General features: G+C 36.7%; 1 protein-coding gene across 1 annotated transcript in view; it reads right to left on the bottom strand.

Moving 5' to 3' along the window:
• Positions 1–1027: 1027 nt before the first annotated feature.
• The window catches only part of ndl (serine protease nudel), a 114844-nt gene continuing 90720 nt past the window's right edge, over positions 1028–25151 (bottom strand). Inside the window, exons 19-23 of the mRNA XM_083142257.1 lie at positions 14946–15111; positions 11515–11697; positions 8861–9098; positions 3774–3881; positions 1028–1362 (exon numbers count right to left, since the gene is read on the bottom strand). Coding sequence (XP_082998383.1) covers positions 1089–1362; positions 3774–3881; positions 8861–9098; positions 11515–11697; positions 14946–15111 — 969 coding nt within the window. The 3' untranslated portion in view covers positions 1028–1088. The remainder of the gene's footprint in view (positions 1363–3773; positions 3882–8860; positions 9099–11514; positions 11698–14945; positions 15112–25151) is intronic.

The raw sequence follows: 25151 nt of genomic DNA, 5'->3' as shown, positions 1-25151 counted from the left end.
CGCATACTAAACCAGATGCAGCATGGCTGCTTTGGGTATGGGGAGAATACATTCCAGACAGTGTTGCCACCAAGCGTAATTATTTTCTCTTAGGACAGGAACACTGCTCGGGTGTAACTTACGTATAAACCACTATTAAACTGGCATTGACACATTCAGTGTTTTACCCAATGACTTTTATTTCACCTATGTTAAGTCTAAGCAATGGCAGACAAGATATGTTATTATTATTCCATTACAAATATATTATTTACTTAATCCCTTGGTAACAGGGTGCATTCAGTGATCTTTGATGGTTACAGGCTTTTTATTTAATTTTCTTTTATTCTTTGTGAATGTCCCTTAATCGATTTCAAATTCATCCTCATCTTTGTGATTAGCCAAAAGTGGCATAAAAAAAGTCAAATAAACCAAATCAAGGTACACCCATTCCCAAGCCGAGATCCAAACCCGGGACCCAGGTATAGTAGCCACTTGACCAAGTTTGGAAGTAACTAGTTACTTAGTTACTTTTAAAAGTAAGTTAAGTAAGTGTACCAGTTAAGTTTTACAGTAGAAGTAATGTTATCGACACTTAAATTGTTAACTTGAAAATGTGTGATATGGGGGAAAAGCTGAATTTGGCAACTGAGTCTTCTGTGGCTGCTAACGTGAAAGGCTTTTCATTAAATTTAAGGCACGGAGAAACAGCTTAGTTTCAAGGTAAATTTAGAACATACTTTCTTTACTGCAAATTGCCATTTAGATTGTGTTTTTGTTAATCTTAGCCTTTTGTTGTAATATACGTAAATACATGAAGATTTATATGCAATTTGTTTCCAGCAGAAAGTTACTGTAGCAGGAAGTTGGTTATTACTTTTCTGGTACAAGTTTTACTTTTTTAAACCAAGTAACTTTGACACAAATAGAAACAATGAGAAAGTAACCAAGTTAAACTGCAGAGAAAATTAATTCAATCTTATCACAGCATATTATATTTATTGAAATAACTATACATGTTCCTTTCTTTAAAAAAATACTTTATTCTGTAATCTTATTGATACATAATAACTTAATTGTGTATGTACAGTGAGAAAATATTCAATAACTTATGCACACCTGATATCAACAGCCGTGCAATTGGAGTGAACAATATGCCCCAATGGCCTCTCCCCCCTCACGCTTATATTCTTTCCAATATGAATAGAGCTGAACTCTTCCATTTGGAATTGTTCAACGTTGGAAACCTGCTGCAAGTTGATTGTAGAAGCATCCGAAAATCCAAGAAGGCGGCAGATGTCGTGAGCAACTGTCTTGTTCAGAGAATCACCATGGCAGTACATTTGCCAGTGACCGGCAACCCTGATCCACATTTGCCCACCCCTACAAATACAGACAAGTGTGTGAATTATTATTATTATTTTTTTAATGGTTCTATTAATTGACTGACCAAAAATGACATTGATAAATAGGGCCTGGAATACATATTTCTTTAAGGGCTATACCAATATTGGAAAATATTAGTTGCAATTTATTTACTGATACCGACATATACCTTTCTGGCCTTTTGGTCTTTCATGGGTTCTGCAAAAATGCCTCTCAACACTTTCGCAGAGTCTAATTATCCTGGAAATTATGCAAAATTCAAATTTTCTCTTTTACTTTACACTAATTTTGTGTGAAAAAATTAATTTTGTGATGACATGTGATTTAATATTGTAATGTAATTTTGGTACATTTTAAATCAAAACTCTTGGTCTATTGATGCATATAATTAGAGTGGAATACTTTCACACTATTGTTAATGAATATTTTGAATAACTTTTAATTATTACAATTTTCACGTATCGGTATCGGGCTCAGCCCTAAAGCCAAGCAAAACTTACAAATGTCAGCGAATAAAATGGGCCATATTTCTGGTTTTTTATTGAATAAGTAGCTATAATTGTGGGACAAACTTGGATTTCTCCAAAAATAAAAAAAAATTCAATGTATTTAGTGGTTCACTGTGATATGATACGTACTAAAATAGAAGCACTTTTTATTTCTTAAAGAAATAATGTATTGCTACATTAGATGTACATTTTAATTTTTGCCTGACAAACCATTTTGTTAATTCAATGAGAATAGTCTTGTACATTGTAGATTTTAATACATCTGTTATAGTGAAAACTATCTGGCCACACTATACTCAAAACTGTTGTCATTCACATTATCAATTTATGAATTTTTCAATATAATTTAGCACATTGCAATTTCATTATTTCAAGATCAGTTTTAAAAATATAATAATATTGAGAAATTAATTTATTAAAATTACATTTTCATTGCCATAAACCTAAAAAAACAGCACAGAAATGAGAAGAATATGCACATTACATATTTACATATTAAATACTTTTATACTATATTTATGAATATATATTTCACCTACATAAAAATCCAGGCCTTATTCATAAATTGTGAGCAATACTAGATTGTCTGTCTTAGGCCAGCCGCACAGTGGATCTGACAAAACGCGACAAGACAAGACCTGGCAAAATGAGGCAATTTGTTGGCTAATTTCCGATGGCCGAATTCGTCCATTATGCAGTGGGTCTAGGCTTTTATTTTACAATTTGGGAAACTGGTAGCAATGCATTATAAATATGACACTTTACAGCAGTATCAATGTGTATGTAGAATTCATGTATCAGTTTATATACTCTAGCAAATAATTGGTTAAAAAATACGATATTAACCATTTAATGTAAGATTCAATAACTACATTTAATTGCTGGCTTCAAGTTGCCCCTGTTTCTGATCTGTAATTATAGGTCTGTGCATGAAGAGAATGGATTTCTGCATGCACAGATCGTTTTGTCACAACCTGTCGCCAGGTGACTCGATTCAAATGTTTTGTCTGGTGTGCGGTCTTCCATAAGGGATTATGGTAAAACTTCCCCCGAGACAGTTTGCGACAAGAAATGACTAGTTTTGTCATGTCGGATACGGAATGTAGTTGACCTTGGGGAGCTTTCAGAGCGAAGTGAAGAACGACAGAAGTCTGTGAAAAAACATCCATTGTGCACATGCAACCAACAGATCAAGGAGATACAATGTACACTATTCAGACAGTTCAGTGACAAAACGAGCAACACAAGTGGCATGTGTCACTTCGGTATGAAAGGTTGTATTTATATACTGCTGAACAAAAAAAACCGGACACTTGCATTTTTTGTGATAACGCAATGGGTCGATAAAAGTTCTGGTACAAGGGCTAACTAAATGTTGCAGAAACTGAATTAAGTACGAATGCATAAACAAAGTCCGAGCCTATGAATGGTTCATATGGTACTACATGATCTGCCGAACATTCTGTAATATACCTGCGAGCTGTTATTGCAATTCAGATGTCAAATATTAAAGTGTCCGGTTTTCATTGTCCAGCAGTATATGTGAAGGTTTGTTTCCAAATGAAAATTGTCAGTTTGTTATGGAAGTTCCCTTGCTTTTTGATTAGTTATTATTAGGGCCTGGATAGTTTGGCACTAAAAAGGTGCAAAATATGCACTTTAGAAATGTTTCCGTTACCACCAAGATCATGTAGACAGGGGTGATATTGTCCTTTTAGTATCTCAAATTAAGTAATTGCCAACTAGCCAAAGTGTAGATATCAACCAATGCCTAATTAGGCAATCACCTCACAAAATATTCAAAACTAACAATGAAAGTTCTTATGTACTTGCATTAATAATCAGAAGAAATAATGCAATGCAAGCGATATATACATGCAAGAATAACTATGTACTTACTTTTCATCGCCATGGGTGCTCAATGCAACACAGCGTTCTTCATCCTCTCCATCTGGGCAATCTGCATCACCATCACAGATGAAATCCATGGGAACACAATGGCCCGATCTGTGAATTAAGATCTCAAATTAAAGAACAAAGTGTCATTTATCTTATGTTGTTGCCATGCGAGCCTTATTCATGCAACAAACTTGTGTGGCTCGTATTTAACAACTTGTGAATTAAACAGGAACATTGCATCCATTACATTGTATTATGTATACATCAAGTTCTCAAAAGTCTTAGGGAGGTTTCAGACCAAAGCGACACATGTTACTTGTGAACAAGCCAATGAACAGTAATGTTTCACACTGTACTGGCATCATAGGCTGCACAAGCCTGCATTTGATTGGTGAAATCCCCAAGCAACACATGTGGCTTGCTGCTCTTGTGTGAAATCTCTCTCAGATTGATCGTTTATACACGTTTCATTTTACCATAGAAGTAATCACATACATGGAACTACGCACCTAGGAACTTAAGAGCAGTAGGGAGTGAGACTTGCACACAACTCTGCTATTCTGCAATTCTTATCAAGACCGAATTGCAGCCAACAGGAGGCATTTCTAATGGCATAGTATAGTTATTAATTTATCACCTTGTAATCAAGGGGTTCTGGGTTTGGTACTAGAGGCACACTTCAGTAAGTCCAGTCCTGATTAGTCTGTCTGTGCATAAAGTGAACTTATAAATGGTAAATTTCTCGTATCGGACAAACGGATTTCTTTAAATTTACAGGAGAAATTACTTACCGAATGCAGTTTCTTTATACTTCTGGAATTTCGGGGAAGTGTTTTCTCGCATAGTTCATTGAATTTTGCAGTTAAATCATCTATTTTTCGATATAAATGTGTGACCAATGCACGAAAGCTCTTGCATCCATTTACTTCCAGGTGGATGTAGCCTGTGTGTGGTGACGTAATCCCGGTCAGTGTTTCCAAACACGTGTTTTTGTAAACTGAAGAAGGTACGTTTCCGCAAATGGTTTGTGGGGCTATGTGTCAATGGTTTGTGTGGCTATGTGTCAATGGTTCGTGGGGCTATGTGTCAATGGTTCGTTGGGCTATGCAAGAATTGTGTGTGGGCTACGCATATTTTTTTCGAAACCAATTTTTAACTATTGTAACCTATACGTGACCCTACCTAACCTAACCTTACCGGAAATAGTTCGTGGGGCTATGTATGAATGGTTCGTGGGGCTATGCGTCAGTGGTTTGTGGGGCTAAGTAGGTATTTTTGGGTGCGGTGGGGTGGAAACACTGCATGTCGAGTACGGTAGTGAAACTGTGACCGCCATTTTGCGTGTTACCGAAGGCAAAAAGAAACGAAGAAAACTTACTCGATATGTCGCAAATAGAGCTTATTTCCGTGAAATAAGCAAAATGCCACCTTCAGCAATGTTTCTCAATGCAATACGTAAGTACGAATATTCAAATTAAATCAACTAGCAAATTTCAGCCGTTTGTCCGATACGAGAAATTTACCCTTATAAACTCTAATGGCGGGCAACAGGGGATGTGGAAGATAAAATATGGAAATCATTGCAAAGTTGTAAGATTGTTTACATTAATTGACCAATCACATTACTGATTCTTATAAGGGTCATTACCTTGAATTATTGTGAGATGTGCTACATAATACATTATCTTATACATTATACAGTGGAACCTCAATTTTATGTTTCTCAGGGGACCAAGCCCAAAAAAACTTTGTAAATGCAAAATTGAGGATAATCATTTTATAACATTGTTACCTTGGGACCATCAAAATTAAATATATAATGTGGGAAAATGTACAATTGAGGTTCCACTGTACACCCCTCTTCAGATAAAGTTGTACATACTACAACTATTCAACCCTATAAAGAGTAACACTTTATGTAAACAGGAGTGTACATGTTTGATTATTGGAGATGTCTTCTCCTTCCCCATGCCCTCTTCCTAACAATGTAAAAATTGATAAAATTTGATAGATTCATAGAATTTGATATAAAAATCTTGCAAAGTATGCTGTTATTGTTTTTAATTAACAAGATTTTGCACATATAAAATATTGTTTTAAAATCCTGAATATTATATTTACTAAGTCAATTGATTGATTGTTTTGGTGTTTTAAGTCCACTTTATGCACAGTAAGGCTACAGTTTAAAGTGGGATCCAAACCACTATGTACCTCCACCAGGTATCGAACCTGGGACCCCTTGATTACAAGGTGACGATGCTACCACTGCACCATTGGGGAGGCCCACAACAGACTATGCTACCGTAACTAGGAATAATGCACAGATGCTGAAGGCCTTTACTAAGTCAATGGAAGTACACAAGTGGCAAATAAATAAATTCCCAAATCCTTAGATCATGAAATTTCACAGCTAATAATACTTATTAAAGCTCTTTCAAAAAAGGTACAATGCTTTTCACTGAAGCTTTTCTAATATACGAGGTCTGTTAGAAAAGTAATGAGACTGGCAACACTGTGCACGAACCGGCAAGCTGCTGCCTCCACCTTCACACGGCAGTTAGGTTAACGCTTGCCGTTGACTCAGTACAAGTTTAAACTTGCTACAGTTGCTACACGATTGTTGAGAGCGTCTGCAGTGAAGTTGTGTTTGTGAGGTGAATAACGAAAATGGACTGGCAAAAGTTTGAGCAACGTTGTGACATCAAATTTTGTGTAAAGCTTGGCAAATCCACTACTGTGACTTATGAAAAGTTACAAAGCGCTTATGGAGGACATGCACTATCCAGGGTGCAAATGTTCAGATGGCACAAGTCCTTTTTAGAAGGCCGAGGACAAGTGGAAGACGAACCTCGTGTGGGAAGACTTTTAACCTCAAAAATGGATGACAATGTGGAAAGAGTAAAGTCTCTTGTGAGGTCAGATCATCGATTGACGGTGAGAATGATCAGTAGTGATTAAATTGGAACGAGTTTATCGTCCATCAAATTTTAACACAAGATTTGGACATGAGAAAAGTGTGTGCCAAGATTGTTCCAATGCACCATGTCACACGGCAGTCTCCATAAATGAATTTTTGGCAAAAAAAAGCATTCCTGTGGTTCATCAGCCCCCCCCCCCTATTCGCCAGATCTCAGTCCCTGTGACTTTCTTTTTTATTTCCCTTGATCAAAAACCACTTGAAAGGGCGCCATTTTGATACTTTGGATAATATCCAGAAGAGCGTAACTGACGAGCTGAAAGGTGTTCCAGCAGAAGCCTTCCAGTGCTGCTACGAACAATGGAAACAACACCTCCATCGCTGTGTAGCTGCCCAAGGAAACCATTTTGAAGGGGATAATCTTGATTTGTAAAAAGAATAAAATTCATGGTTTTTAGAAAATCAGTCTTGTTACTTTTCTAACAGATCTCATATGAGAGATAGAAGGTAAATGACACCAATTCATGATGAGAGTTGTGCGAATTACTCACAATGATGATAATAAAAATATATTAAAAACTTACGTTTTGCGAGTATCTGTGTTGCTTCTGCTACGTTTCAGGACACAACTGCTCCCTTCTTCAGGCTGTTCACTTTTAGGTTATACACAATTCATAACCGCGTCGACCTCTTATTAGGTATAGGATATGGGATTGGTTAAGTGTGTGTGGTTAAAAACATTAAAAACCTAACACCCAGGTATTGCAATTGCAGCACACGCGGGTCATGGCTATTTAGTTTTAAAGTTTTAACGTTTCAAGGAGCCATTTTTAATCAGGAAAACAGCGAAGTAATATGACGTGCACCTGTTATGGGTGTTAGGTTTTACTGTTTTTAACCACACACACTTAACCAATCCCATATCCTATACCCAATAAGAGGTCGATGCGGTTATGAATTGAGTATAACCTAAAAGTGAACAGCCTGAAGAAGGGAGCAGTTGCATCCCGAAACGTAGCAGAAGCAACATAGATACTCGCAAAACGCAAGTTTTTAGTAAATGACACTATTTTGCGAAGTGGCCCCTACATTGAGAAAATGAACTAACACAACACTATTACTAAATGTTGGCTATTTTAGATTGAGGGTGCCTGCACTTGCCACCCCCCCCCCTGTCCCCCTTCCCCTGTACAAGAGAAAAACTTCCATGAAATTTGAATGGTGAAATTGTAGCATGAAAATATGGATAAGGGGTGCCATTAAAGACAGCAGAATAAGTGGAGTCTGTGCATTGTGAGGTTCTAAAGTAATGAAAGGCAGAGAACTGTTCATAAAAAAAGTTACAGATGTTTATGGAAACGTAGCCATTCAAATCCAGTTTCTATTTAAATAGTGGACTGAGCCTGAACTAGAGAACAAAGTCAAGTTATTTTTTATTCAATTTCAACTTGTAAAAGAATAACAAAAGCTAAGATATGAGTTTTTTATGACTGAAGGGCATGATATTAAATCTTAATATCCCCCCCAAATGATTGAAGTGAAAATTCCTAGCTTTGGAGGGGAGGGTGTTTTTCCCCACTCTGGGCCTTTGTTTGTATGGATCAACATGGAGAAAATACAACAGGTAGGGGGTATGCTTTATGAGAATTTTCTCAACTGGGGGATAGCATCCCATATACCCCCCACTTTGAGCACTGCTGCCCCCCCCCCCTGAGAAAAAATTCTGTTGGCAGCCTTGTTTAGATTGATGCATTCACTATTTTTACTTCATATAGTAGCATGGGCATAACTTGGCTTGGGACCTAACTTTGAGGGTGCAGAATCATGGTTGGGGCCTAATTTTGAGGGGGCAGAATCAGAACTGGGGCTTAAGTTTTGGGGAAGAGATTTGAAAAGTTTTCCATTCCATAAAAACAGCTTCCAGGGTAATTTGCTAAATAATCGTGACATTTACGAAATCACAAATATTACTCTTTATTACTTTGATCCTCAGCTCAGCTAACTTGTAAATTTTTATAAATGTGAAAATTTTTTTTGGGGGGGGGGGCAAGTGCTCCTCCTTGCCCCTGCCAAGTTACGCCCATGCATGTTAATGCAACATTTGGTAGCGGTTCATGGAAGTTAATTTAAAAAATATGACTTATGGATATAAACATACTACGTAACTTACTTGTTGCATTTGAAATCCTGTTCCTTGCAACCGCAAAGTTCATAGGCTTCATCCGACTTATCAAAGCAATTCCTGTTTCCATCACAAAGGCGATGTGGCGAGGCCAGCAATAGGTAGGACACACAAGTGCAGTTGCTGGGCTCATCTGTTCCATCGCCACAGTCGTCCTTTCCGTCGCAAAAAGTGCTCAAGGGAATGCACTTTCCATTTTTACATGTTAATTGGGATTTACTGCAAACTGAAGACAAGAATAAGTTATTAACATGAAAAAAGTTAATGCGATTAGTATCATTCGCAACGTCCGGCTCTGTGCGTGAATCTTGCTAATGAGCCTACCGAGAGCACAAAGCATTAGTAAGATGGTTAGTGATTGGTGCTGAGTTGAGATGATGGCATTGGTTCACTTGCTGATTGGAGCCATCAGTAGTTATGACACACATGTTATGAAAGTAATTTCATTCTAACAAAATAAATGACAAAAATCAAATTATTCTTTCCCACTCAGAATAAATCGAGGAAAGCTTCAAAGATTGGCATTGAACACTGTAGTATTATTCCTTTTCTAGTACCTTTTTACCTTAACTTACAAAATTAGTATTAAAATAAATTTATAAACTACACTCTGTCCAGGGAATCTATGGAGTAGGTGAACGAAAACAAGTCCTCTGTGCAAGTAGTTGCTCGAGAGGGCTCAAGCCAGTGCCGGATCTACAAGCCGCAAAATCCCGCAGTGTAGGGGGGGGGGGGCGGAGACAAGTAAGCCTTTAGGGGGCCCTCAGCCATTGACATAGAAGAGGGTTTGTATATGCATATGTAAAAAATAAACGTTAAGTACTCATGGGCACAGAAACAAATACAATATAATTGTAAAGGTAAAGTTCCCTGTGCATAGCACAGTGCTATGAAGGCACATTTAGGGTATGTGGGCCCCACATAATTTCGATGTTTGCCATCTTGGAGGTGATGTGATCAGCACCATGCTGCAGCTACCTTTACTCCCCTAGAGCCGCTCTATGCGGGTACAAAGACAAAAAAAAATCCTACATTAGATCACCCACTCAGAGTTTCCCACGTGGCAGCGTGACTAAAATCAAATCAGGCTAGAATATCACAAGAAATGCAGTGGTGGAGGTTTCTTCAACTTATTTTTAATTAGGAAAAATTTACGACTGCATGATTTTAATGAATGTATCATTTTCCAGGTGTGAGAAAACAGTGTCATATCACATCACCCCCTTCCCATTTAAAATTTTTGAGTTGAATTCAATATGGTGGGCGTCCGCTTGGAACACACCAATGTGGTTCCCCCTATGCCTAACCTGTTTCTATCGTGACCAATTGTACCCAGCCCAACTCCTTTACTTTTTATAGGGGGTGTTAAGGGACTTTGGAATCACCCTCTAGGTAGACAGAGGTGGGGGGGGGGCTTTGGTAATATTTTGCGGGGGTGCCCAAGATTTGTAGATCCGGCACTGGCTCAAGCAATGAACACGTGAGAGGGAAGTGAGTGTATGGAGACAAAAAACATGGCCTGCAGCTGCCAGCATGCACTACCTTGCTTCTCCCACTCGCTTTCTTCCTTTCTCTACCATTATGCACGGTGCAGAGTGTAGCTGATAAAATCGTTATGCTACCTCAGAAAAACTGCTAATAATTTTTTTGATCTGATATTTTTATTAACATACATAGTAACATAGTAACAACAATTCTGTGATTTTTTATTGCTCTTATAAATAATAATAATAATAATAATAATAATAATAAATAATAATTCCTTTATTAAGTGGGCGAGGTTCAGCCTACATTTCTAAATGAAACGTTTTTTTTTTAAAAAAAATGTTATTATTAATATTAGGATGAGTAATGATTGGAGAGACACTTACAAGGAGTTCCATGCTGAGGTGGTGACTCGAACCCAGCACCTTCAGTACTGAGGTCAAAAGTTGAAGGGTGTAAGGGGTCACCTTCCACGTAGGCACCCAAAAGTCAACCTCAGTTCCACATAGTACACCCTGGACTACATTTTGCAGACGAACGAGGCTCTGGCGACTGGCACTATGGCCAGTATAATTTTGTGTGTGTTGTCCTGTTTTTTGTCCTGTGTGCTGAGTGCCCGTTTACAGCCTCAGCTTTTAACGGAAGTCAGAACATTTTAGGATTTTATTTATGCAACACTAGAGTTGTTATTTGTAACGATAAGAGACTGGACCCCGTATAATGTGACAAATGCAAAATATCCTCAGTGCCGACACACCCAAAATTTTAAAATCAACATCAAAAAATCAAAAGTTGACAATGATTTGAGTTTTGTTATTTAGTGCCTTTTGACTAATCATGACAATGAGTATATGGGTGATGATATGATGAAATTGGCGGACACTCACAAAGATCACGCACGCCCAGGCTGGGATTCAAACCCAGAACACACGGAATCAGGTGCTTACTATTCCACCACAGAAGTCAGCCAACGGTTGACAACTTAATACACTCAGCAACCAAAGTAACATATAATCTGAATCATGATAACAATTATAAGTTATGCATTGATACAGTAACAAAAAATTGTCTAATGAACAGTAATGAGGAAACTTGGACTTTTTTCAAGTTTTTGTTCAAATTTTTATTAATGAAATGTAGAAGTATGTAATATTTACCACAAAACTCGTCCCCAGCCACCCGACTGCAAGAAGCTTTTCCATGGGCACATTCAGAAGGCTCATCACTCGCATCCCTGCAGTCACGAACTCCATTACACAGAGCACTGTGGTCCAAGCAATGACCTAGAGGACACCTGAGTCCTGTGCAAGGAATAGGGGGAGTCGCATTCACAGCTAATTCTGAAAAAAAAGAGAAGTCTGTGAACTACGTGTGAAGAAGTTATCATCTAAAGAAAATTATCAATTCCATTAACAACACACTACAAAATGTATCATAGCGCTTTACATCACATGCAATATAACACCAACGCCATACATATTTTGCATATGTAATTGTGCAAATCTCGCCAGGACTTTCATTCTCTCTGTGATTTCCTACCAGAAATATTTGTTGGATATAAAGGATATCAATGTGTAGCCTTCATAGTATAAGGAGAATCTTATTATCCCTTTAAAGTATTCCATTCAAATTATAAGTATCAATTAACTAGAGTTTTGTTTCAAAATATTCAAGAATTACATTAGAACAAAGGTGGCCGCTGTGGCTCAGTCGGTAACACGTCTGACTACCATGCTAAAGGTCCTGGGTTCGATCCCTGGCCGGTTCAAATCCGGGAATTTTTCTAACATTGGAAGCGGCCTCGGCACCCACCCAGCGTCAAATAACATGGGTAACTGGGGGAAACCCTGGGTGGTAAAGGCGGTCAGGGGCGTGATGCTGATCACATCACCCCCACTCACGACCGGGTCAAGAAAGTGTGGGGCGTTACCCCACACCCCCCTATATGCCTATTCATGGTGTGGTGCTATGCACAGGGGAGCACTTTAACTTTTTCTTTACCATTAGAACAAATAAGATACCTATTGAAACTTCAAATTCTGCATAATTTCCAGGATACGTGAGCATAGAGCACAAATCTCACAAGGATATCCACACATGTGGGATATTCCATTCTGAATATCCAGAGGATCTCCTATCCAGGATATCCAGGAGATCCTCTGAATATCCTATCAAGGATATCCACAGGTTATATAGTACATGTCCACATGTTATTCACAAATTGACATAAATATTTTGATATCCGTGGAAGATCCATTCATAGTGTCATTCAGTTAATAATATTAGGACTCAAAAACTCTGATGCAGTCTTAAACAATAACTATCAAAAATCACCTATCATATGAAGGCCCTTCCTGGATAGCCCTGGATGGACATATTACAGATATTAAGGGCGAACTCACAAAATACAAGTTGCACAGATCAGCAGTTTAAAAGAATTCACAACTATCTCGTTGCTCAGGTACTGTTCTATTCGAAAGAAACTTTCAGTGTGTTAGGGGCGAGGTAGACTCACACATTGTACGAGTTCCTATGTATATGATACAACAATAAAAGAAAATCTACCTTTGTCAAGTTCACCCCTAATATCCACAATGCCTCATATGGATATTCCTGGATATCTGTCCGCTGTACGGGTAAATCCACAAAAGTGTTGTGCAGTATTTTTTTTACAGATCCCACCAAAAAAAAAAAATGCCAGAAAAGTATCAGCTTGTATCGGTAAATAAAATGCAAGCAATGCAGGGATATCAGTTCATACTTACCATTACACTAATTGTTAGAAAGGCATTAAGTACCCTGGGGGGATAAAATGGAGGCTGTATACGGGCTGCACAAACACTTTAAAATGGCATAGTATCAAATTGATTGTCATTAATCAATTCTAAGAAAATTTCTGTATAATTTATGCACTGTAGCTACATATGAGGTTGTTAGAAATGTATATTGATAAAAGTTACAAAGAGGTGAAAATATGAAAGAACATAATTCCTCTTTTATCTGTTGATATTTGTTCCAAAAATCGCACATTGCTACACTATAACACATCTCTGCAAGCTAAAGTTAACAGAAAACATGCATAAACAGCATAGTCTTCATTAACTATGGAAAATTTTCGGATTTTTAGGGTCAAGGGTACGAAATTTTGAAGTTTCCAAGCAAAATGCAAAAGTGCTGACTTAAGAGTCAGCCTGAAAAAAGAGTGGTTAATGAAAAACTTACTACTTCCTTTCTACCAGAAGCTCGATACATTTCAAACAACTTAGAATAATCATTTGGCTTATTCTGCACTTCAATTGTGTGATTAATGACTGAAGTAATATTTTATGGTTATCACTATAATCCTTTTGATAATGACTGGATTAAATATCCCCTCTCTCAGTCCCCTTACATCAATAACTCAAATGTCAACACCATCTGTTGGTTAACTCTTGCACCAACTTCATAATTCAATTTTGAACAAAATATGGTGTTACTTGAATATTCTTTCTTTATTTTTGTTCTCAAGCTGTAATTCAATGTTCTAACACATATTTCATAGTTTTTTTTAGATAAATATATAGAATTACAATTCAACTCCTTTATAGAAGAGAATTTTCAAGAAAAAGGAAATGATCTGTCCATCAAATATATTATCTTCATCATATCTTTATTTAGAAGTATCGTCTTAAAGTGAATGAATTCTTGATAGTTATTGACAATACCAGTATATGAGTATATAGACTTTTTTCTGTGAGACCGGAGGTATTGTGTACCTCCTTAGTGGTTCAAGACACACTTTAAACTGTAGGTCCAGTCCCTATTAGCATATCTGTGCATAAAGTGGACTTAAACAAACTCAAACTTAACAAAGTTCCCCTTTACAAATATTACAAAAATACTGAATTCAGAAAATTTAAAGAAAACATCTGTTTATCAAATTGCAGTAGTAAATCTTTCAATAACAATGACTAATGACACTGAATTTACTTTCTTAAAAACAACTAATTGTAGCAATACTACATTTCCTCCCATAATAATTAATTCAAAAACACTGCTTCAGTTTGAAGTTATCATGATCCTGGAATGCCTTCCTTCACAATAATTAATATATATTATTGTGACTTAAATGAAATTATGTGTGTAAAATATATGTAGAAGATATTTGTTTTAGTAACTTTGTTTGTAAAGATTTACTATGAGCTGGCAAACTGTGACCAGACAGTAGTCTGTTTTTTTTTTCTACTGCAAGATTCTGTGACATATGTACAGATGTATACGTCGGGCAAGTACTGACACATGTGTTTTTCGTTCTTCATGCATGTATAGCTTTCTTCTTCTAACCATTTTGTACTACTGTTTGAAATTTTCGTTATTTCGTTAATAAATAATTCAACAATATATAATTTTGTTCGATTTTAATTCTCCAGGGTGGAGGTCATGCCCTCCTCCCTTCTGCATGTCCATGAACACCACTGCTCCAGGTGTTTTGAGAAATGTGAGACCACTGGTGACAGTGGTCATTGGGGAGGCTCTATATTAATTTCAAACAGGTGATTAAGAAAAAATTAAGAGGAATCAAATGATATCTTTCCACAACAGTACTTACCTAAAACGTTCCCAATATTTTTAAATTCTTCAATGATTGAAGATGATTTTACAGCTTTCCTGAAACCACATTCGTAGCCATCAGGCTCTTCAAATGTTGCCACTAGATGCCAGGCCCTCTTCCATTCGCACACAACAACACCCTGCCATGCTGAGGAAGTAGATTTCTGTAAATGAATAGGACGATTAAATTACTTTATATTTACTAACAGTCTTGGAAAGTTCTGTTTTAAAATTAGTAGTATTACATGTACAATTAACAACAAGGCCATCTTTAGAGGGGGGTTAGGGTTCAACCCCCCTCCCGAAACTTCTGGCATGTTGGATTAATAGGAGTTCAGAAACTAACACATTTTCAAAAAAATATTCGCAGTTTCACAAAAATACAACAGAGAGAATTCTAAAATGACCGAGCTAGAATTTTCAAACATTTTGAATTCTGAATTTTGAGCGAAACTGGTCTAATTCTCAGAATCGCAGCCCACCCGCGACCCCTTCATTTTCACTTTTGCTGTCCTCTTTCCAGTGCTGTTCCTGGATCAGACTGAAAAATACCTTGTGATTGTCCCAAAATTTCCATTCCAACTTTTAAATTCCCTGTTCGATAAGGTTTTAAATCCCCCTTTATATGAGTTCAAACCTAGGATATCCAGCTTCACAGCGCATTACTAGGGAGACAAATTTATGGTAAATAAAAACTGAGGACAGCGGTAAATAAAATATTAGGCCAGCGGTATATACCAGCGGTGGGGGAAAAAAAATGGCACACACTTTTTCATTACAAGAGGAAACAACATACAAAAGAAGTAGTGTGTTTGGTACCACAACCAGTGCCACTTACAAGTGTAGAAAAGGAGAGGCTATTTGATTGAACAGCCCGATTTGCCTATACTTAAAACAAAGCCAAGAGGGGCTTATACCCCAATTCTTCTAGTGTGATATGCTCTGAATTTTTAAGAATTTTGAATTCTAGTGTAGAAAAGGAGAGCCTCAATAATCTGATTTGCCTATACTTAAAACAAAGCCAAGAGGGGCTTATACCCCAATTCTTCTAGTGTGATATGCTCTGAATTTTTAAGAATTTTGAATTCTAGTGTAGAAAAGGAGAGCCTCAATAATCTGATTTGCCTATACTTAAAACTATGCCAAGTTCCCATATCATTTTATTGTTTATAGTATGTTTTTCTGTCAAAATCCCGGGAATTTTGAATTCAAGTGTAGCCCCCCTCAGATTGATTCTGCCATGTATATATTAATATAAAACTCATAGCTCCTGGGTTCTGAGACCCAGTAGAGTGTGGTGCATAGCTCCATGGTTTTTATTGTTTTGTAATCAGGAGGCCTCTGGGTTTGAGTCCTGATAAAATGTGAGGCCTCCCCTGATTGCAAAATGTTAATATTGTTGCCTTGTAAACAAAAGGCTCGGGTTTGAGTCCTGATAAAATGTGTAAGATTGAAATACATGTGGCAAAATAATATGTCCACACGTGAGATTTTGAGAATAATTATTGCTAGTTGATATACAACTGATAGCTCCCAGATCTGAAACCTGGTAAAAAGTGTTGTACAACAGCATAAAAGAACAAAATTATTTTATATTGGGGATCACCCGAGCCTAGTTATTGCTGTTATAATTGTTTTGGCATAGTTCTGTTTTTTTGGACCAAGAAATTTTATATAAATAAACAACAAAAATGCCAAAACAAAAATATTGCATTCAGTGTAATAAAAATATATCTAGTTCTCATTGGGCCAGGCACCGGCATATTTGCGACTGTAAGAAATGCAGAAAGGCCACAAAAATGTGTCCAAGATGCCACAAAATATTAAGCAAGGCATATTACAAATGGCATAAGTGTAATTCTTATGTACAGTCATCAACATTGCCCTCACAACCATCCACATCTGGTCTGAAAAGGAAGCATGAAGCACCTGTTAATGCTGGACCTGCAAAGCAGCCACGCTATGCACCACCTATCCATAGCAGTTTTAATGGCCAATTAAGAGATTATCGGTTTGTATCAGAGCCAAGATGTGGTATTGAGAATTTTTTGAACAGTGTAAATCCTGATGTGCAGGCAATTCTAAATGCACAAAATGGCTCTTATAAGCTGTCTCTCAAATTGTTTGCACAATATAAGAAGCCAAATGGCACAAAATTTACACAGCCCCACATAACAGAAACTGTACCGGTATATTCAAATGCAAATTCAGACAAAATAATAAGCAGTTTGATAGATCAATTGAATATTAAACACTCTGAATTTGCGGCAAAAGAGTCTGGATGGAGCCTATGCGGATCTCCACACAAGTTATATGTTAATATTTCTGAATTCAACCCATTACAAGGATCTACATATCTGCCATTACCTGCCAATATCAAAAACAAAACAGCCGTGGTTAATATAAAAAATAATGACCAGAAATGCTTTCTGTGGTGTATTTTAGCTGCTTTGTATCCAGTTTCAAGGAATCCTGAGAGAATAACTTATTATAAGCAACATGAACACAATTTCGATGAGGCAATGGAGGGTTTAGAATATCCAATGTCTGTTCAGAATATTGATAAATTTGAAAAAAAGGCCAGGCACATCAATGGCAAACAATTATCTATTAATGTATTTATTTGTTCTACTGGCCGTGACAATTGCTTGATAGATCCTCTGAGAATCAGTACACTTGATGATGAATCTGCTATTCCGATTGATCTGCTCTTAATTAAAGGGGATGGCACAAATCATTACACTCTGATACATAATCTTGAAGCTTTAGTCAGAACACAACTAGACAAAACTCATAAAATATTCAAGTTGTGCAGAAGATGTTTAAGTGTATTTGATGGTAGAAAAATGGTGAATGGGGTTCGTGAAAAAAATGCAGAAATTGCTAAAAACAAGTTAATTGAGCATCTGAAATACTGTGGCAACCATAAACCTGTTCATATGGTGATGCCAAAGCCAAGTGAAAATGCAAAATTCAAAACATTTGAAGCCCTGTTGGAACACCCAGCATATATAGTCTGTGATTTTGAATCAAATCTCAAACCTCTTGCATTCTGTAGCCCAGATCCTGATGAACCTTCAATTACACCATACCAGTTACATGAACCTTCCAGTTTTTATTATGTGGTTGTACAGGATGGTGTTGTTTGTAAAGAATATTTATACATGGGACCAGATGCCATCAAAGAATTTGCACATAGAATAGAAAATGAGTGCCATGACATAGCATCTAATATTTTATTAAAATCAAAACCTATGTTGCCTTTAACAGAGAAACAGATTGAAGATTTCAACAAAGCAGAAAAATGCCCGGTATGTGATTCTGAATTTTCAGATGCAAATATCAAGGTTCATCACCATTCTCATACAGATGGTAAATTCTTAATGGCCCTGTGTAAAAGCTGTAATATTGAGATCCAGAGACCAAAATTTGTCCCCATATTTTGCCATGGACCATCCAATTATGATTTTCATCATTTGATCAGGTACGAGGGGTTTAACAAGCAGAATTTAAATATTGTAGCAGAAAATGATGAGAAATATATTGCCATTAACAAAAAAATTAAAGTTAATGGTGTTTCTATTCACTTAAGATTTCTTGATTCATACAGAATTTTATCGGCTAGCCTGGCTACACTGGCCACTCAATTATCTGATGATCAATTCAAAATCACATGTGCTTTGTTTCCAAATCAGGACCTGAAATTAATTAGGCGGAAGGGTGTATATCCATATGATTATGTTACAGATTTTTCTAAATTTGATGAGTGTTCTCTGCCACCACAACAAGAGTTTTACAGCAAAATCAGAGGATCTGGAATCACTGATGAAGATTATCACCATGCCCAATTGATGTGGAACAATTTAAAATGCAAGACATTTGGTGATTATCACAAGGCATATTTAAAACTTGATGTAACCCTCTTAGCTGATATATTGCAGGCATTCAGAAAATCTTCCATGCAAAATTATAAACTGGATCCATTATATGTTTACAGTGCTCCGGGCCTAGCATGGTCCGCAATGTTTTTAAACACTAAAATGCAATTGGATCTGATCCAGGATCAAGATATGTATCTGTTTATAGAACAATGTATAAGAGGGGGCATGGTGCAATGTTCTCAGAGATATGCCAGAGCAAATAACAAATATATTCCTGATTATGATCCAGCACTGCCATCAAATTATATACTGTATGTAGATGCAAACAGCCTCTATGGTTATGCCATGATGGATAAACTGCCATATGCAGGGCTTGAGTGGGTTGAAGATTTTAATATTGAAGATCTTAAGAATTATGATGACAGTAATTATGGCCTGTTCTTAGAGGTTGATCTGACAATTCCTGATGATTTACACAGCACATTTTCTGATCTGCCCCCAATTCCCGAGGTTAAGTGTTCACCTGGCTCTAAACAGAAGAAATTGATGATGACTCTAGAGCCGAAACAGGATTATGTCATATATTACAAAAACCTCCAGTTCCTGATGTTCAAGTGACCAAAGTTGGAAAAGTTTTGAGGTTCAGGCACTCAACATGGTTGAAGCCATATATTGATACAAACACAGAGCTTCGAACATCAGCAATAACCCAATTTGATAAGACCTTGTTTAAATTGATGGTCAATTCAGTGTATGGCAAAACAATTGAAAATGTCAGAAAACATATCGATGTTAAAATAATTACTGACCCCAGCCGGAGCAAAAAATTGATTGCAAAGCCCAACTTCAATTATAGAAGAATTTATGATGAAAATATGGCACTTTTCAACATGAAAAAAACAAATATTAAATTTGATAAGCCTATTTATGTAGGGGCTGTGATATTGGAATTGGCCAAATTACACATGTTAAAATTGTATTATGATGTGTTGAAACCTTTTTATCAGGATCGTGTAAAATTGATGTACATGGACACAGATAGTTTTGTTCTTGATATTCAAACAGAAGATGTTTATAAAGATATAACACAGCCTGAATTGCTTGAATATTTTGATACCAGTGAACATACAAGGATTCAACCCCACAACAAAAAGGTGCCTGGCAAGTTAAAAGATGAGACACTTGGTGATGTTATTGTGGCATTTGCTGGGTTAAGAGCCAAGATGTACAGTTTTGAAACATGTAGTGGCGTTGTTGCCAAAAAGGCCAAGGGCATTGGCAGAGTAACTGTGGAAAAAGAGCTTGAATTTGAAGATTATAAAAATTGCCTCAAGACCCAGAATTTAATAAGAACATCAGAATCCAGAATTCAGAGTGTGGATCACTTATTGACTAGCAATATTGTAAGAAAAGTGGCTCTGGACCCACATGATGATAAGAGATGCATTTTATCATGTGGCATACATACTCTACCATGGGGGCATTGTGATTTGAAAAGTGGGAATCAATGCCCAAATACAGAGCATGATTTGAAATAAATAAACATGCCTATGAACTTATTTGGGTTCAAAAAACAGGCTATTATGGATCTGCCAACACCACAACCCTCTTCTGATATAATATCTAAACTGAGTGCTTTGTTAATTATTCATCTGAACAGCATACTTACAGATGTTGATGATGAAACAGGTAAAACATTGTACATATTTAACAATAATTTAAATCATTACCAATTACCTGTAGGTGGTCAATTGCAATTTATTACAACCCCTGAGGGTGATGTCAAGATTTCAGTGGGGAGAAATATTTATAGAATTAAGCACTCAAACATGATTTCTGGCACTGTATATACTGTTTCTGCTGGTGACTGCTTATATATTGAGGTCCCTGGATCATATGACAAGCTTATACCCTTTTTTATAGAATTAAGAATCAGATATTCAATAATAAATAACCACTAAAACAAAATGCCTAATGATACAAGACATGGCCATACAAGACATGAAGATCACAGTGATGAGATTCTTATGCTTGATGTCAGAGTCAAGAAATTAAGAAGTGATTTACAAGCTTTACAAACCACACTCAATGCCAGTCTTCAATTAGAAATTACAAATTTACAATCACAATGCATGGACCCTCTTCTTAAAATTGATTCTGAACTCAAAGTGCTGCTTCAGAAATATACTGACCTGGCCACATTAGATAATTTTCAAAGTTTAGAAGAAGCTGTAGCAGCTCTTCAAGCCAAATTTAAGACCCAGGCTAACAACTCTGAGCAATTGAAACAACAATTGGAAGAGCAGATAAATAATGTCCAGACACAGCTCCAAACAATTGTCAAAAGCATAAAATCACAAGAAGATTTTGATCTAGTGATTTCCACTCTAAAAGAACAGATTCAATCACTCCAAATACCTAATCTGGACCCTCTGAACAATGCCATAGCCGAGGTTAAAGAAAAAATTGAGACACTTGAAAATTTTATGAACAACTTGCCATCTTCTGATGCTTTGAGTGCAATAACTCGGAGTGTTGCAAATATCAAGCTGCAACTTGAAACATATGAAGATTTTGGAAAAATTCAAAGTACCATAACCCATCTTGAGGGTACAATAGCAGCAGTGCAAAGTGATTTGACAAATGTACAAGAATCTCTAGAATCCCGCTTGCCTGGTATTGTAGACACACTTGTTAGTGTCCAGGAACAGATCACAAAGCTTGAAAACCTCAACACTGAATCTGAACTATCTCATTTTCATCACTTGATCGATGATATCCAAACAAAACTTGAAATTTTACAACTATCCACACCCACTCAGGCAGATATAGCCCTGCTCCAAAATGCTATGCAAAATGTGGCTGATGCATCTGAATTAAACAATGTGAAATTGGCACTTGAATTTTTGCAAAATACAGTATCAAATCTGCCTACATCACAGGAACTTAAAAATATTAAGAGGGCAGTGAATCGCATATTGAAATCAGAAGATATCAAGAATATCCAGACAGAGATCAAACAACTCACTCAGACAGTGGCCACTCTACCAACTAATCAACATATTAATGAACTGCATGCCCTGTTTGAGGATATCAGAAGACAGGTCCATGATCTTACTGCTCAAAATTCAAAATTGGCAGTTATTGAAAATTTGCAACAAATTGTAGCTAATATCAAGCAACAGCTAGGGACCATGGAATCCAATCAAGCAAATGCTCTGTCTGTTTTTGCCACCCAGCTACAAGAAATTGTGCAACAATACAAAAAACTTGTTGTGGACATAAAAATCAAGCCAGGCCATGATGATGTTGTTAGGACCATCAATGAGCACCTTGAATCTGTAACAAGCAGATTGCTTACAGCAGAAAAGGAAATAACAGGCATAATTGAAAATCCTAAACATACAGTAATTCTTGAATTGTACAGCATCCCCAACAAAGAATATGATTCACCATTTACACCAGGTGGCAAAATATATATGCTGTCCCCTGCACAATTTTATTACCAGTTTTTTGTTGGGGGCACACTGAGACCAATCAAGATCAAATATTGGCTTCAACCACAGGCACACCACTACCCCACCTTATCAATAACAAATGCTGATAACAAAGTAAAAATCACCAGTGTAGAGTTAGAGGATTTTACAGATCCCAATACATTAGAAACAGCCTATGCTGAAGATGATGGCTCTCTGGAATTTAAAATACAAATAGGGGACAAATTATATTTAGAAAATCCTGTAGTATCAGCTGCTGAACACCCCATAGTTGCAATATTCTTGTTTTCATATTATGTCGAGACAAATTATTGTTGATGAATTACACAGACAAGCCAGACATAATTTTAAGAGACTCCCAGTAGTTACAAAAGGCATAGATGATTTATGGCAGAGCGACTTGATTGAAATGTCAAGTGGACAGTTGAAAAACTTAGACAAAATCAACAAGGGCTACAAGTATCTACTCACTGCAATAGACACATTTTCAAAATTTGCCTGGGCTGTGCCACTCAAATCCAAGACTGGAAAATGTGTTACAGAAGCCATCAGGACAATCATCAATCAGAGTGGAAGATCACCGCGCTATTTGCAAACAGATAATGGCAAAGAATTTTATAATTCTGTGTTCCAACAATTTATTAAAAGCCAGTCAATAAAACATTATTCGAGTTACAGTGATCTCAAGGCCTCAATTGTAGAGAGATTCAACAAAACCCTAAAAAATCTGTATAAACAATTTACACTTCAGGGTAATTATAAATGGATTAATATTCTTCCAGAACTTCTACATAAATATAACAACTCGGTCCATTCCACAATCAACATGAAACCCTCTGAAGTAACTTCATCTGATGAGCAAAAATTGATCAGGACTGTTTATTATCCTAGATACCAGCCAACAACAAGAAAGGCCAAATACAAGGTGGGTGATCAAGTAAGAATCAGCAAATATAAGCATTTATTCAAAAGAGGCTTTACAAGAAACTGGAGCACTGAATTATTTACAGTGGTTCAAATTCAACCTGGGGCCCTTAACACATATATAATAAAAGACCACCGAGGAGAAATTCTCAAAGGCAGATTCTATGAAGAAGAACTCAGCAAAACTAAACAGCCTGACACATATCTCATAGAAAAAATCATCTGCAGAAAAGGCAACAAGTTATTTGTCAAATGGCTAGGACTCCCAGAACACAGCTGTATCGATGCAGACAAAGTGATAATATGAGCACCTGGGATGTTATAAAAAGGCTGCCAGAACCTGAACAGCAGATTAAGAGAAATGGCAAGTTGCTGCCTGAAAATATTAGATGTCTTATTGTTGGGCCATCGGCTTGTGGTAAAACTACACTAATAGTTGATAATTTTTTATTGGCACCCAACTGGTTAGACTGGAAAAACAGGCACTTGTATGTCTTTTCTAAGAGCTTGGAACAATTAAAATATCAGCAGCTGATGAAGCTATATGATGGATTGGATATTGCCACTTTTGAACCAGATGTTAAGCCACTTCATGAATGTCTCGATAATTCTGTTGTTGTGTTTGATGACATTATACTGGATAATCAAAACAAGGTTAGAAATTTCTTTACACAGGGCCGACACAAAAACATTGATTGCTTCTACCTGGCACAGACTTTTTCAAAAATACCCAAGCAGCTGATCCGAGACAACAGCAATTTTATATGTGTGTTTCATCAAGATCATACCAACCTCAAACACATACATGATGAATATGTAGGTGGGGACTTGAGCTACAATGATTTTTCCAAGTTTTGCAGTAGGTGTTGGAACCAGGACAGTTATGGGTTTGTCACAATTGATATGACAAGAAAACCCAGTAGTGGCAAATACAGAAATAAAATCAACAATTTTCTAGACATTGAAACATATATAAATAACCATGAAAAGGCCAATCATTGATGATCTTAAATTAAGAGATTATCTTGTAAAAAGATTTAAGGGATGGAAATCACAGAATCGAGGAATTTATGAACAAAACAAACAAACAGAACAGCCTGTAATTGATGCTATTAGTGAATTAGGTAAAAATATCAAAACTGTTACAGAGCAAAATCAAAATTTGATCACAGAGCTTGTACCTGTAGCTGCCAGGAACATATTAGATTATCCATTCACCCCACTTTCCAGCATTCATACACCTAGTCCTGTTGCTCCTAGAAGAATTGAAGCTACTCAGGATCCTATTGAATTGGGTCTTCTTGCTCAAAAATATTTAACTACACCTAAAGACACAGAGCTTGGCTTATATGCTGACACAGAGCTTGATGGTAGCATCATACATAGAATTGGCAATTTCAAAGTAACATTTATGGGAGATGATATAATTGTTTATTCAGAATCTCATCTTGGAGAAAAGGGTGGTTTTGTTAAATATCCCGGAACACCTGGATTGTGGGAGCTGATGACTAGGAAAAGGCCTGGCAGCTATACAGATCAAGATTATGAATATTACAAAGAAATATTAATAAAATCAGATGCTTTATACCAGAACAATGATCCCACACAAAAAAGAGTCAAGTCTAGCAGTGGAGCAAAATACAATAATTTAATCAAGCCCATATGGTCACAAATTAAGACAGGCAGTGGAATCAAACAATACAACACCCTGCCTAAAGAATTTGTGTGGGTTGATGATGTCAGGAAACTTGTAGATAGGTTATTGGTGATAGCTGGGGAGGAAAATGCTGGCAACGACAATTTTTACAATGAAAAGGTTGGAATTATGGACATGATAAGCACAAAATTGTCTAATTTTATAGTGAATGACACTAAGGGGATTGGATATCTTATAAAAATTAT

Source organism: Lepisma saccharinum, chromosome 20 (genome assembly GCF_977018435.1).
Source record: "Lepisma saccharinum chromosome 20, izLepSacc3.1, whole genome shotgun sequence".
Taxonomy (NCBI): Eukaryota; Metazoa; Arthropoda; class Insecta; order Zygentoma; family Lepismatidae; genus Lepisma; species Lepisma saccharinum.
Note: the sequence above shows the minus strand (reverse complement) of the source record. Positions and strands in the feature narration are given on the sequence as shown.